Source organism: Pithys albifrons, chromosome 12 (assembly GCF_047495875.1).
Source record: "Pithys albifrons albifrons isolate INPA30051 chromosome 12, PitAlb_v1, whole genome shotgun sequence".
Lineage (NCBI taxonomy): Eukaryota > Metazoa > Chordata > Aves > Passeriformes > Thamnophilidae > Pithys > Pithys albifrons.
In genome coordinates, this window is record NC_092469.1 from 15466849 (window position 1) to 15481210 (window position 14362).

General features: G+C 55.1%; 1 protein-coding gene across 1 annotated transcript; it reads left to right on the forward strand.

Annotated features, from left to right (window-relative positions):
* Positions 1–1957: 1957 nt before the first annotated feature.
* Positions 1958–14161, forward strand: LOC139677517 (adhesion G-protein coupled receptor G1-like). Its single transcript, XM_071567557.1, has 14 exons — positions 1958–2558; positions 7728–7815; positions 8309–8734; positions 9228–9351; positions 9433–9580; positions 9664–9786; positions 10035–10151; positions 10665–10710; positions 11047–11147; positions 11231–11346; positions 11875–12149; positions 12739–12850; positions 13084–13352; positions 13519–14161. The coding sequence occupies exons 2-14, from the start codon at positions 7776–7778 to the stop codon at positions 13632–13634; spliced, it is 2013 nt and encodes a 670-aa protein (XP_071423658.1). The 5' UTR covers positions 1958–2558; positions 7728–7775; the 3' UTR covers positions 13635–14161.
* Positions 14162–14362: the final 201 nt, after the last annotated feature.

A 14362-nucleotide genomic window follows, 5' to 3' on the forward strand; every position in this document is an offset into this window, starting at 1 on the left:
GGACCGGGGCCTTGAGGAGCTTTTAGAAAGATTTAGGGCTTTTAGGAGGTTTTGAAAGGTTTGGGGTTCTTTTGAAGCTTTTAGGGCTTTTAGAAAATTGAAGAGATTTTAGGAACTTTAAGGATTTTTGGGAACTTTCTGGGGTTTCAGAAACTTTTAAGCAGTTTAGAAACACTTAGGGCTTTTAGTGATTTTTAGGGCTTTTAGGGACTTCAAATGTATTTAGGAACTTTTAAGGCTTTTAGAGTGTTTAGGACATTTAGGAGGTTCTTGGGTTTTCAGGAATTTTTAGGGCTGTAGGACTTTTTAGGGATTTAGAAGCTTTTAGGGCTTGCAGTATCTTTTACGGCTTGCAGGAACTTTAAGCATATTTAGGAGCTTTTAGGGGTTTAGGAACTATTAGGACTTTTATGAAATTTTTAGGGCTTTTAGGAACTTTATTGGCTCTTAGGATCTTTTAGTAGGTTTAGGAACTTTTAAGACTTTTAGGAATTTTTAAGGGGTTTAGGAGTTTTAAAGGCTTTTATGGCCTTTAAGCATACTTAGGAGCTTTAAGGGGTTTAGGAGCTTCTGGAGCTCTTTGGAAGTTTTAGGGTTTTTAGGAATTCCCCACCTTAAGCAATAAAGCCTTATCAAGCTGACGGAGTGCTGCTGGCCTATGCCCAAGGGCAAATGTCTCTTGCAAGGGACAACACAAGGATTTCCTCCCTCTCTGTGCTCAGCCAGCGTCTTTGAAGGCGCAGCACGGTCTGTCAATTTACAGATAATCCCGACAACATCAACAAGTGCAGGCGTTGACCTAAAAATAACTCCTGATAACGTCAAGTGCAGACAAAAGGCTCTTTGTTCCATAAACAGCAGAAAAAAATCCTTTCCTCCCTGGAATGGAGGGGTCTGCACCTAATTCCCCTCTCCAGGAGAGCCTAATCCTACAGAAGTTGATGCTGGGTTTAGCAGTGTCATTTCCAGGAGCTGGATTTATGGTGTTTCCTGAAGGAGCCGGTCGGGATGACCCACAGTGGGATGCTTGGCTCACCACGATGGTCCCGCAGCTCTGGCTGCATTTCATGAGCGTGCGTTTCAGAGCTACCCGAGGCGTGGGGTGGCCGGGCTTCAAAGGGGCCTGTGTTAGCCATGGTCGGCCTCGTTAGCCACGGTCCAGCCACGTGAGCTGCTTCCCACGGGAGCCTCGTCCCGAGGGAGCCGAGAAAATTGAGGTCTTGGAGCTGGAAATTAAACCAAGCTGGGGGGGATGCAAACACGCAGAAAGTTCCCTGCTCCAGTAATCCCAGTGCAGCCATGGCACCTCTGGTGACACAGTCTTTGTGTAGTGATGGATCAAGGTCCATCACCTTCCCTGCCGGAGTGGGAAGTTGTTTCCACCCTTCCCCCTGCAGAAAGAAAAGTCTCATTCAAGCCATTGAAAAAATATCTCCAAGAGCAACTATTTACACAGTGCACTTCCCAGAGCCCTCCCCACCGCCCTCCTCCCTCCATTCCCCACGTCTCGGCTTTCTCCGGCCCGGCTGCTTTCCAGGGCACACAAAAGGCTGGATGCGGGCGCTGCTTGGCAGCAGCTTTACCCACTCCCACAGCACCCATTGCTGCCTCGACGCTTCCAGCCCCAGCTCCAACCGCAACCTGAGGGCCAGGGTGTCCATCTCTGGCCTTGGGATGTATGGTGGGAGCCCTGTGGTCGCATACACATCCCAGCCCACCTGCTCCGAGGGGTTGCCATGGGAGAACCCTCCCCTGCACCCTTCACCTAGGGCCTGGGATCCTTGCCCGGTTCTTCGCCTCCCTCGCTCCTGCGGGGAGCAGGACAGAGGTCACCGGGACACTCTGTCCCGGCTGCTTTCCCATTAATTGTTATTTTTTAATCCCATTGGCAGTCAGGCGTGCAGCCGCCTGGCTCCGCTCCTTCAGCTCCGGCTCCTTCAGCTCCGCCCTGCCGTTGGATGCTCGCCAGCCAGCAGCTGAAGGGCGGCAGGACGTGGCACCCCCGGCTGTGCCCAGCCGAGGTCCCCCAGCCCTCCTGGTGCTAGCCGGGTGGGGTGAAGCAGCCCAGTTCTCCCAGCCCGGTTCTCCCAGCCCGGTGCTCCCAAGCTGAGCCGGGCCGAGCCGAGCAGGTGCCGCGACCGAGGGCGGTGGCCCTGCAGCCCCCATAGCGATTTAGGAGGGTCTCCACCGAACTGGGCTGGGAGGTGCTGAGCCGAGCCAAGCCGATCCGAGCCGTGCGGAGCCGAGCCGGCCTGAGCCGAAGTGGGCAGGTGCCGTGACCGACGGCGGTGAGACCGCGCCCCCCGCAGAGAGCTCGGGGGGTCTCGGAGGGGTCGATGTGGAGCCTTCCGTGCCGGGCCCGCCCCGCTGAGTCACCGCCCGCCCGGGGGGACGGGGCGGGGCCGCTGGCACCGGGGCACCGCGCTGAGCCGAGTGGGCTGCGAGGGACCGAGGGGTGCTGAGCCGAGCCGTGCCAGACGAGCCGAGCGGTGCCGTGCGGAGCCGAACCGGGCTGTGAGGAGCCGGACGGTGCCGAGCCCAGCTCGCCCCGAGCCCAGGTATGGGGGCAGTGGGTGGCGGATGAGCCGGGGCCGCGAGAGGATCGGGGCGGGCGGTGTTTGCCGTAGGGGTCCCGAAGACCGCGGTGAGGGGCGCTTGTCTGGCGCGCCCAGGAAGGCACCGAGTGCGGAGGAGATGCTGCGGTGCTCCGGGCGCGGGCAGAGCGGCGGGAGCTACTCGCGAGGTGTGGGTTGAGTGGGGTGGGCGCCAGCCGGCGCTGGGGCAGCCCAGCAGCGTTGGGGGGGGGGGGGGTACTTCGGCTCCGCACGGCTGGTGGCACCGGCCAGCGCCCCGGAGTTCTCGGGCAGGGAGCGGCTTGGATTGATGGAGCGGTTTCCATGGGGATGCGGGGTCGCAGCGGTGGGTGTGCTGCTTGCTGCTGGGCAGGGCTCAGGGTCTCTGCTTGTGGCCGTGGTGCTGCCAGTTCTTTGTGAAACCAATCTCCATCCCCGTTCCATGGGTCTCGCACTCGCCTACCCCCGAGCCAGGCTGGATTCCCGGGCCGTGGAGCCATAAAGCTCTTTGAGCTGTCCGGGACCACCGGAGCTGTTCTTGGTTGCTGCCGGCGGCAGAGCTGAGCCCCACGGAGTCCGGCTTGTGGCCATTGCTTCCCACCCAATGGGAGCCACTAGCACACCCCATTCTTTCCCTTTCTCCCTCCTGGCGGAGGGCGCAGCATCCAATGGGACTGCTGGCGTGTCTCGACAAGGTGATCATCCTTCCCTGAAATGCCTGTTGCGGAGATTCCTCCTGCAACATCCCAGCTTGCTCTTGCCGGTCCCGGCATGCCACTGCGGGATATGAGATGAGGGTTGCTTAGAGTGATCCCTGCCCGCTGCCTGAGATGCCCCTCCAGAGGGACCTGCAAAACCCAGCGAGGCCAGCTGGAGAATTGAAATGAAGTCTCCTGGAATAACCTCCTGGCAGCAAGTCCGAAGGGCTGTTGAGGAGGGAAGGCAGCCAAAACTCGTTTCATGGTCTGAGGGCTGCAGTAACCCCCCTCCAAACTCCACCGCCAGCAGGGAGCCAGGAGTGTTTGGGAGAAGGAGGGAGGGGCAAATCCTTTGAGCTTGAGACTGCAGCCAGAGTTGGGTTTGCTGTGCCCCTTGCTGGGTTCACAGCTCCCATGTGAATTAAGCCAAGGACTAAAAATGCTGCATACTTGGTTCCAGTCCAGCTTTTAATCCTGCGGCCTGGGGGCTGCTATTCGCAGAGCAACAGGTTTGCAAGCAACTGTGTGTTGCCTGAATGGAGATTGCTGGGAATAGCCATCCTTGCACCTTGTGGTGGCACCCGTGGGTGTCGCAGGGACGATATTGTGGGGTTTTCAGGCAGCAGGCTGGGTGGCTCTTGGCATGCTGTTGTCTGCCTGGGACCAGCTGGGTACAGCCTGTCAGTGCCCGTTTTTCAGGAGGGCTCCGTCTTGCCAACTCCTTTCCCGTCAGCTCACCCGACAGCCAGCTGGAATTTGGCAGGCATCTCAGAGGTGTGGACCACCCCTAATCAGACTCCCCAGGTCCTGAGCTAGTCCCGTGCACCTTCCTTTCCCTGGCATGTGTGGCACAGGCAGGCAATGGGGACCTTGCTCCTGTGAGGGGGGACAAGACCTGGGAGGGGGCAGGGTGTTTTGGGAGCCATTTAAAACCCAGGGGGGTGGTTTGGGTGGAGGGAAGGTAGAGCCTATCTGCAGGAGGAGACCAGGGGTTGCTCCTGAAGAAGGCTGAGTGGTGGGAGCACTCTGGCAGGACAGCTGTCTATATACCCTGTGGCCAGCAACGTGTGACAGGGTGCTGCGGCAGGACCCTTGTAGTGCCTTGTTCCCATGTCATAGCAGCCCTCAGACCACCACAAGTGTACCTGGCCTTCGAAGAACAAGTGTGGCTGCTGCTACTGAAGCCGCAGGCTTTGTGCACCACTGAGCCGGGTGCCGCGTTGCCCTGGTGTGGGAGGAAGCACTGGGTTAGTTCGCTGTGACATTTGTGTCTGTGGTGTGGTGTAGGAAATGGAAATTTTTTTAAAATTTTGAATGTTAAGACCCAGCTTTAAGCAAACGCTCCATCTCAAGAGCCCCAGGCACTGGCAGGTGCCTGTGCCAGCCTTCCATCGGTTCTCCCCATGCCTGTATGAGAAGGGATTGCTGCCAGGGGTTGGCAAAGGACAAGATCTGGCAGGGAGCTCTGTTGCTCCCATGGGAATCTTTATCAAGTCTGGTTTTGTCCTGTTGGCAATACTCATCTCAAAGGTGCTGTGTGTTCTATGCAATGCCACAGGGAAAAACTGAACCACAGCATCCCATCCCATGGCACAGGCTGGCACTGCCAGGCTGCTGGTGCAGCACAGCTGCTCCTTGGCTCCTTGGGCATTAACAAATGCGCCGGGTCGGCCCCTGGTGACGGGAATAGCATGCCAATGCCATGAATAACGAGTGTGTTGGCCCCTGTGGAGACACACCACTGGCCAAGGACAAGGGCACTTTGTGAAGTGCCCAGATGACCGATGCTGAGGCATCCCCTTTGCAGGGGGACCCCAGTGGGGTCCCCACCTCCTCAGGCAGGTCTGACTTCAGGGCACATTGCCTGTGTTTGGTGAGTTACGGCAAAGCTGTTCTGCATCTCACCGAGCCTGTCCTGGCTTGCCTCTCCATGTCAGTTTCCTCATCATGTTCCTGAGTCCGAGTTGGGTAACGGGCTTTGGTGAGGAACTGCAGGCTCACCTCGAGGAACAGAGCGTCACTTTCCTAATGGACCTGGAAGGAAAACAGATAAAAGCCCCTGGATCTCCCCATTTCCGATGTTTGTTTGATGAGTCAGAGCATCTTTCCTTCTCCTTGGGAAAAACGTCACATCCAAAGCCACGTGCCACCTCTAAGAGCTTAAATATCCACTGCCAAGTCATCCAGTGAGCAGTAAGGTAGTAGTAAACACCTGGGGTTTTTGGTAGGTGTTTTAGTCTTTCCCTGCCCCTGCCATTTATGTACAGATTTAGAGGCTTCAATATAATTCTTTGGCTTTTCTTTCCAAGAGTAGCATGTACTTCTAATAGTGATGGGAGGATATGACCTGGTGCCCAAGGCTGAGCTTCCCTCCATGCTGGCAGTGAGGAAACTGCTCCAAGCTGTGTAGCCCTGGCAGTGTGTCTGCCACCTCTTTGTACATCATCTGGCTGATTTTTGGGTCAAACCAGGAATTTTTCCCCACTGCCACCTGGGAATGGGAAGATGATGAGGCGGGATTCATCTCTGATGCGAACTCAGTGCATCTGGCTGCCTTTACTACTGCTTATCACCAGCATGGATGAAGGCTGTGTTTTCTCGATGTGAAACCATTTTCGGGGAATTTTCTCTCGCTATTGTTCAGCTCAGGAAACAGCAGTTGGCGTCAGGTCGAGGAGGACCATATAGGGCTCCAAGGGGAAATACCAGCTCCCCCACCCACTTTCCCACAGGGATTTCTGGTCCCAGTTGAGTAATGGCTAAAAGGAGCTGATCCTATCCTCCCACCATCCCAATACAATCTTAAAGATGCCAGTGTAGTGGGATGGGCTGAAGCCTCACTGGAATTCAGCATTGGAATTCATCCAGAGGGATGCTTTCCTGGAGTGCTGGCTCTGTGCCACCACAACAGAGTTGGCATTCATGTGCCACTCTGTAGCTTTTAAGTCATCCAGGTGTTTCCCATCACCAGCGGCACTTTGCCACCCCAGATTCGTGGTTTTCAGATATGTGTGTGTGATTCTCAAGTGTGTGGCAAAGCACTGGGATGCCAGCCCCATCCAAATCCATTTACTGCTGCCAAATCGTGCCTGTGCCATACCTTCCCAGCCCACACTGTGAAGCTCGTTAGTGTCACTCAGTTCCAGCCATAGCAGCAGGTTAATTAACAACTCGATGCCTCTGTCTTCTGGTGATAAACTGCTGCAAGAAGCTGTTGGGGAGGGATGAGGAGTGAGTTGTACACTGGTGCAGGATATACCCTGGATCTGTGCTGGGCAGAAGAACTTCAGACAAAGTCTATGCTGGTGGGAGAAACCTGTAAATGAGTTTTCAAGCAAGCGATTTTTCCCTCGCCTTTCCATGTGATGACCCTTGGGCAGAATTCACAAGCCTTTGCAGGTGATGCTGCTCAGCACTTGCTCAAACAAATCAGAGCGCAACCACATGGTGGGTTTTGAGAGGATGTTGGAGAGGTACAGGAATGGGGTGCAGTGCTGGCAAACTGGGTGCTGGCTTCACTTTGTGCATTGGCAGGTGTTTGGCTGGGCCAGCTGGTCCAGGAGCCCCCACCAATGATGTCCCACCCTGGGGCCCATCTCATTGGTTATCAGACCCTGGCAGGGTCGATTGCATCATTGAGGTGACAACAGGGCGAGGACAAGGTGATGCTTGGTACGCCTGAGCAGTGCTGGAGATGGAGTTTGTGGCCTGGAGCAGGCGGAGGGTTCTATGAGAAAGGCTATGGGTGTGAAGATTGTGGCTGGGTGAATGCAGGGGTGTGGCAGCACCCGAGGGTGCTCAGCGCTGGCCTGTGCGTAGGTCACATGTATGGACAAAGAAAAGGGTGGTGTGGCAGAGTGCTGGATGAAGGGATGGGCAAAGGGGTAGCAGAGTATGTGGCCGAGCTGGTTGCAAGGGGCAGAAAGGATTTGGGCAGCCATTTATAGGCATCGCCAGGATGTGCTTGTGAGAGCCTTTTTCTGCCAGGCTGAAATGATGGATTAGTTTGCAACGTCTGGCTCCTTGGCTAATCTGCAGGAGCTGAAAGCACCCGAGAAAATAATTTTGGGGCTCGCAAATTAGGAAGCCACAGTTTCCTTCTGTTCCTCTCACTAAAAAGTGATAAGAAGCCAAGGCCTGAACTGAGATGTGGAGCACTGAGAAGAAGAGGGGACCCCACCCATGCAGAATCGTTGTCAGTTGGTGCTTGTGCTGGAGTGGTGGGGCACCCTCTCTGTACCGAGAGCTCGTGAGCTTCCAGCCTCCACCATCCTTCCAGCCCACAGCCAGGTGGGATGCCTGGTGCTTCTGGCTCCTCCTAGTGGCAGAGGCAGCAGGGAGCTGGCTGTGACACCGGCTGGTGTCCCACCTGCACAGCCTGTGCTCTCTGTCCCTCATCCCATGGCGTGGGGGGTACCCAAATACCCATTTGGCCCTTTCTTTTGTACCCTTGCAGGCTCTGCTGTGTCCTTGAAGGCCAAGCCAAAGGAGAGAACTGCTTGGGATGAAGGTCCTCCTTTTGCTCCTTCTCTCCCCGCTTCAAGGTAGACTACCCCAACTGTGTCCTGCCTTGGGATGGTGAGCTGGTTTTGGGCTGCTGGAAGTAACTGGCAGCCCCAAACAATTGGCTGAGGGGGACCAAGGGATGTTTGCAACTGTGGCTTCCACAGAGGTAAAACGTGTCACGGGCTGATGTGCCTCTGATGGGCCTCTTGGGCAGGATGTGTCCTTTCCAGGGAAAAGAGATGGTCTCCATCTTTCCTTTCTGGGCATGGAGAAGTCCTCTGTCAGTCTCTGCCAGTGTGGGTGGTGGCACATGGGATAGTGTGTCCCTGAAACACAGAAGGTCCTGTTGCCCAAGAGGTCCTGGCAGATCCTTGCAGTGTAGATGTGACACTGGGGAGATGGCTGCTGTTATGCAGCCTGTCTGGGACAGGATTGGGGTGACATGTGCCAGCTGCTGCAGGGATACAGTGTTTGATGGAGGCGGCTGTTCCTCTGGCTGAACCAGAATCTCTGTGTGCTTGTACAACGCAGGGGTGGGAGCCAGTGACCACAGGGAAGAGGATTTCCACTTCTGCGGTGATCGAAACCAGACCCAGAGCAGCTCTGTCATCTACGAGCATGACCCTGCCAACATCTCCATTGAGAACACAGCCCAGGCATTGATAATAAGAAGGCCCTTTTTGCCGAGCAGGAGAAACTCTTACTACAAGTACAATTTGCCCTCCACCTTGGGCAGGTATCGCTTCTGTGTCTACTGGTTCAAGGACAACAGGACCCTGCAACTGGTGTATGGGAAGCAGAGCATCCTCCTGGGTAGGGACCCATCCAGCAGCATCACCAAGGGACAGGAGAGTCAGAAGACTGAAAGAACCAGCATGTTCATCTTCAACGTGTCCTACATCTCAAAAGATGGGAAGAACACCTCCCTTGATGCTAGAGCCGAATACTTCTTCCCTGGTAAAGGCAATTCAATATTATTTTAAGGAAATGAAAGGTTTGTTTCATCCCCAGCCTGTTCTCTAGCCATCAGCAGAGCACTGCTGGTATCATAGTATATGGTTTAGCCTGGTGATGTGAAGACAGCTAAAGGGTGATCAAAGGGGCTGTAGCTTTTCTTGAAGCACCCCAAAGACAGGCCTGGTACCTGGGATCCCTAAAGATGAAGGTGGAGGTTTTCAAAAGTGTTTTGCCCCTTAAAATCGTGGGAAACTGGGCTTTGCAGTGGCCTCTCAGGGTCCTGTCTCTGCCAGCATAGTCACAATGTCCTAGGTGGGAGCCAAGCTATGGGCAGCAGGAAAGCCCTCTGGGTTTGGGTCACCACCAGTTTGCCTTGCTTGGGGCCAGCTTGAAGCCGTCTGCTTTCTGCTCTCCTCAGGGCTGTGCCCAGTTGGTTTGGGGCACGAGGAAACCAGTTCTGCCCATGAATTTCATGGCACTTTCTTTCTATCAGCCTCTCCAGAGAGCATGCCTGTCTGGGAGCAAGATGTGGAGGACCAGCTCACCGCCTTGGACAGCCTCATTGCCCAGACCCCGGCACCAGCCACGGGAGCCACGGAGCAGCAGACGCTCCGGCGGTGAGTTCCTGGCTCATGCCATTCCCATTGCTGCTGATGTGCATCCACTGCATCCCACTCACTGCGCCCCTTCCCTGACAGCAAACTTGGGGAGCTGGAGAAGACACTGGCCAAGGTGGAGCTTGAAGGGCAGAACCAGACCTTTGGGAAGGCCACTGTGCATGCAACCGTCCTGAGGGTCCAGCCCACTCCAGCTCCTCAGCATCTCACCTTTGCTTCCCAGAGAGAGGTGGGTCCTGGAAAGCCTGCCCTAGTGCTCTTGGCCCATTGCTTCACCTCCCAACCTTTCTCCTGACCAGTTTTTTCTTGCAGGAGGGTGGAGAGGTCCATGGGTTCACGGTAGACCTGCCAAGCAGCCTGTTCATGATGGCGAGAGAGGAGGTGGTAGAGCACAGGGTGCTCCTCATGGACATAAGTGGCCAAACTATGTTCCAGGTATTGTCCATGCATGTGATGTGGTGGAGTGTCCCACAATGCCAGGGGCTCTGGTGATTAAGAGCAGCAGGGATGGCACCCAGACCAACATGCTGGTGTTTGCTCAGAGAAGATTCTTCAAAGATGAGCTAGAAGCTTGATGGGAAAATAGTCCTGGGACTGCCTTCATGGGGACTCTTATTTGTTTCATGACCAGCAGCTTTCCCTTCTCACACTGCTACTGCCTCTTCTGTTTTTTTTTCCAATAGGATGAAAACAGCAGCCATGTTCTGGGTGACAAGGTAGTCAGCATCTCCCTGGTGAACACAGTGGTAGCCAACCTCTCCGACCCAGTGGTTCTCACTTTCTTCCATGACCAGCTGCCGGTAGGTGGGAGCACAGCCTCACTGAACCTGATCCTACAAGGAATGAAGGGGCAAGAAGGGCTCAGGCTCTGCCACTTTAGAGAATGGTCACAGTCCAGCAGGTCCACACCCTTGGCCTGACTATGCAGGGTCTGCTGTGTCTTCTGGAGCTGCATCATGATCACAGCTTCACTGTGTGCACTGGTGGTGGCACTGCCTTTACCTGTCTAGGAGATACTGCATGGCAGATGTGTCACCTCTAGCACGGTCTCCAGGACTGGGAAACACAGTCCTTTGGCTCATTCATGGCCCTGTCAGGTGCCTGCTCAAAGCTGAACCCGTTGTTTGGGAAAGGGGACCTGAAAGAAGGTATCTGCTCCATCAGCTGCCTGGAGCCTGCTCCTATCCTAGGAGTCAGTTTGTGTCTTGAGATCATCTGGCCTTCTGCCCCATGTTTTTCCCTATCAGATGTGCTGGGTGGGCAGCAAACCCACAGCTGCATCCTGACCAGGGCCTATGGTTTTGTCATTGCAGAGGAATGTGACCCCACTGTGTGTCTTCTGGCAGGAAGACATCACTGGTGAGTGCCCCTGCCCTTGTGTGTGAAGCCGGGCACTGTCTTTGTCCCTTTCGCAGGGTACCACAGCCCCACTGTGAGGGTTGCTCTGCACCTCCTTTCCTTGCACCAGCTCCATAAACCATTCCCACAGGGTTTCTGTCAGGTTTTTCCTTCCATAACTAACCTCTTTCCCCTTTACTAGGGATGGGTTCTGGTGCTGAGGGGTCTATCTGAGCATGTATGCACGGCCTGGGACAAGCTGGAATGCCCCACTCTTGTCCTCCCTCTTTCCTTGCCCACAAACCCAAGGCAGATGTTCCTGCTACTCACCAGACACTCTCCCTTTCTCTTCCACAGCCAGTTCTGGGAGCTGGGACAGCTATGGTTGTACAACAGTGATGGGGAGCAGCCAGACAGAGTGCAGGTGCAACCACCTCACCTACTTTGCTGTGCTGATGGTGGGTATCACTTTCCCAGGGTGCTCTGCATTGTTCCCACTGGCTGTTCTTCCTCACCATCTCTTGTTCCTTCTCCTCCTCAGGTAACCTCCCCAGAGATCACCTACATACACAGGCATTATCTGAGTATCATAACCTACATTGGCTGCCTGATCTCAGCTTTGGCGTCTATTTGCACCATCGTCTTCCTCTACTTCAGGTACTGTCTGATGGTTTATCCCACACTCCTGCCCCTTGCCATGAACCCCTGGGTGGGCACAAGCTCTCCAAGTGAAGTTGATGGCCTGGCTAGAAGCATGATGAAGGAGCTAGGCTTGAAGAGAGCAGAGTTCTCTCCAGAAACCACCCCTTTGGTCAAGTCTCTTGTACGGTGCTCAGAAACACCAACTCTTCAATAATTTTGGAAAATTTGCTTGGTTGTTGTTATGGATCTGGCAAGCAGAAGCCTGCAAAGATCTTTTCAAGGACCCAATGGAGAACACTTGTCTTCTGCATAATGTCACTAATCCTACATGGATGATTCAATCCAAGAGCAGCTGCAGGGGCCCAGGTTTGCACATGAGATGGGTGGTCCCACCCATGGGATTGTGCTCTCAGTCCCTGACACCGCCAGAAATTTTTGCTCTTCTGTTGTGGCAAGTTACCAAATCCAGGGCTGTGGGGTGTTGTGGGGCACCAAGAGCAGTGGCCAGGCATGGTGGTGAGGTCTGCTCACTTCAATCTCCAGAAGCAAACAGCGAGACCAGATCACGAGCATGCACATCCACATGAACCTGCTGGGTGCCATCTTCCTCCTGGATACCACTTTCCTCATCTCCGAGCACTTGGCTTCCAGTAGCAGCGAGGCAGTTTGCAGAGCTGGGGGGCTGTTTCTGCACTTTTCCCTTCTGAGCTGCCTCACCTGGATGGCCATCGAGGGCTACAACCTCTACCGGCTTGTGATCGAAGTCTTCAACGCATACCACGACCACTTCCTCCTCAAACTCTGCCTGGTGGGCTGGGGTGAGCATGGGGAGACAGAGACAACCTGAGGGCACAGGGTGGAGGGGCACTTGGGTAGGTCTTTCCCACTGTGTAGGATGCCTGAACAGGGATGGAGACATAGCTGTGGGGGAGCAGATGCCTGAATTCAGAGCAATGGAGAAGGAGACTCAATGGCTGAGAGCAAAAGGTGGTGCTAGAGCAAGGGTTGGTCACCCAACAAGGGAGACATGTGAGAGCCACCACTTGGGGTCTTTAAATAGTAGTGGAATGCTCTCTTTCTGAAAGAAACAACCAGGACAGCCCAGAGAGGTGGGCTGGATGCAGGAAGCACCCCCACACCTCTGCCATGTTTTGGGCAGGAAGCTGTGGTAGGAAGATCTCATGATCTTTTGTGGGAGACCCCCAGCTGGGGTCAGCACAACACAGCCCACTCCCAGGCTGGAGCTTAACACCAGGCACCTTAGTCATGTGCTCTATCCTCAGTTCCCTCTTTGGAGGGAGGATGTTGGTTTGTGCTCTGTACAGGAAGAAAGGGGCAATAAGTCCTTCCATAAGGTTCAAAGGCCAGGGACTAGGGCAGCCACTTCACTCTGCTCTTGCCACCCAGGATTCCCCTTCTTCTGCGTGACGCTGATATTCTTGGCTAGCTGGACGAACTACGGCCCCTTCTCCATCCCCGTCTATGAATCTATTGATGGCAAATCCACCAATGCAACCATGTAAGTCATGGGAACTGGATTACCTGGTTTCTGGTCATAGGTAAAGCCAACTCGCTAAACCTTTGCTGTGTCCTGTGCATTTTCTAGTGCTTTGTGCTGGGGTGTGGTGAGGGGGGTTCCCCCTTCCTGGGTGTGGGGTTGGCACCACACTTTGGCACTTCCCCCAGCCCCTCTCAACTCACATCCCTGTGTGATGACACAGCGTAACCCTCTGCCCTTTCTCCTCCCTCCAGATGCTGGATCACGAGCCCCCTAATCCATAACGTCGTGAACCTGGGTTTCTTCAGCCTGGTGTTCCTCTTTAACTCGGTCATGCTGGGGGCCATGGTCCGGGAGATCCTCCGACAGAATAAGAAAGGCCACAAGCTCAAGCATGTCCTGGCCCTATTTGGGCTGAGCATCCTGCTGGGCATCCCCTGGGCACTGATCTTCTTCTCCTTCACCTCCGGTCTCTTCTGCCTTGTCTCCCTCTACATCTTCACCATCATCAACTCCCTCCAAGGTGAGCCTGGGACACTGGGCTCCTCCAAAGGGCACTGGGGCTTTCATGGGCTGTTGGTGAGGTGGTGATGGGGTGTGAGAGGAGCCCTGGCAGGCTGGCTGACTTGCTCTCAGCTGCTGTTGGTTCCTTGAGGGGGTTCACCTACCCTTCCTCTTCCCTCTCGCAGGCTTTCTCATCTTCCTCTGGTACTGGTCCATGGTGCTGCAATCAAGAAAGTCCCCTGACTCGCAAAGCAGCTCCGACAGTGTCAAGCTGCAGCCGAACAGCAGCCACATCGGCTGAGCCCTGCGGTGGCCGTGCTGTGCTGGGGCACCCTGCACTGAGGACGGCCATGAGAAGGACCAATGCCATCTGCTTTGCTGCTGTACCTGCCCCACAGGGCTGTGAGGAGCCCAGGGACCTGCAGCGGGACCAGCCTCTGCCAGCCCGCTCCCCAGTTTTCCCACCCACTGCATCTTGACAGGCTTGGCATCTTTGGGGCAGAAGGGATTGAGGGAGGGATATTCACCCAGGCAGTGGGGGCTGCAAAAAGTGGAAGGGGCAGGGTCTCTGGTGCCTCCAGGCACCCCTCCTATGCTCTGAGACCAGGCATGATGGGTGGGAACAGCTCCATCTTCAGCCCTTGCTGGTGGTCACCAGGAGGGTCCTTTCCCAGGGAAGATAGAATGACTCTGCCCCCACCACATCCTCTGGCAGCTGGAATGATCTATTTTTGTTATTTTGTTGAATGTCTATTTTTGGATGGTGCAGGACTTTAGTGAACGTGCCTGCACACCAGGCTTGTGCCCATTAAAGTTGTTCCTCTCACAGTGTGGCTTGCTGGGGTCTCTGCTGGGTACCTTGGTGGGCTCTCCAGTGGGATCTATCCTTCAGCTGGCGTTGTCCTATCCCCAAGGCAGGACTTGGCATTTCACCCTGTAGGATCCTGCTGAGCTGGGATGGGTAATGGAGCTCCTGGCGGAGCACTGGATGTCTGGTGCCGTAGGGGTGGGGGAGGTGAAGGGACGTGC

Excerpts from the sequence above, each read along its gene's own strand:
- LOC139677517 (XM_071567557.1), top strand. The coding sequence starts at position 7,776 with ATGAAGGTCCTCCTTTTGCTCCTTCTCTCCCCGCTTCAAG. Across the intron at positions 10,152-10,664 it reads TCTTCCATGACCAGCTGCCG|AGGAATGTGACCCCACTGTG; the intron begins GTAGGTGGGAGC and ends TTGTCATTGCAG. Across the intron at positions 11,347-11,874 it reads ATCGTCTTCCTCTACTTCAG|AAGCAAACAGCGAGACCAGA; the intron begins GTACTGTCTGAT and ends TTCAATCTCCAG.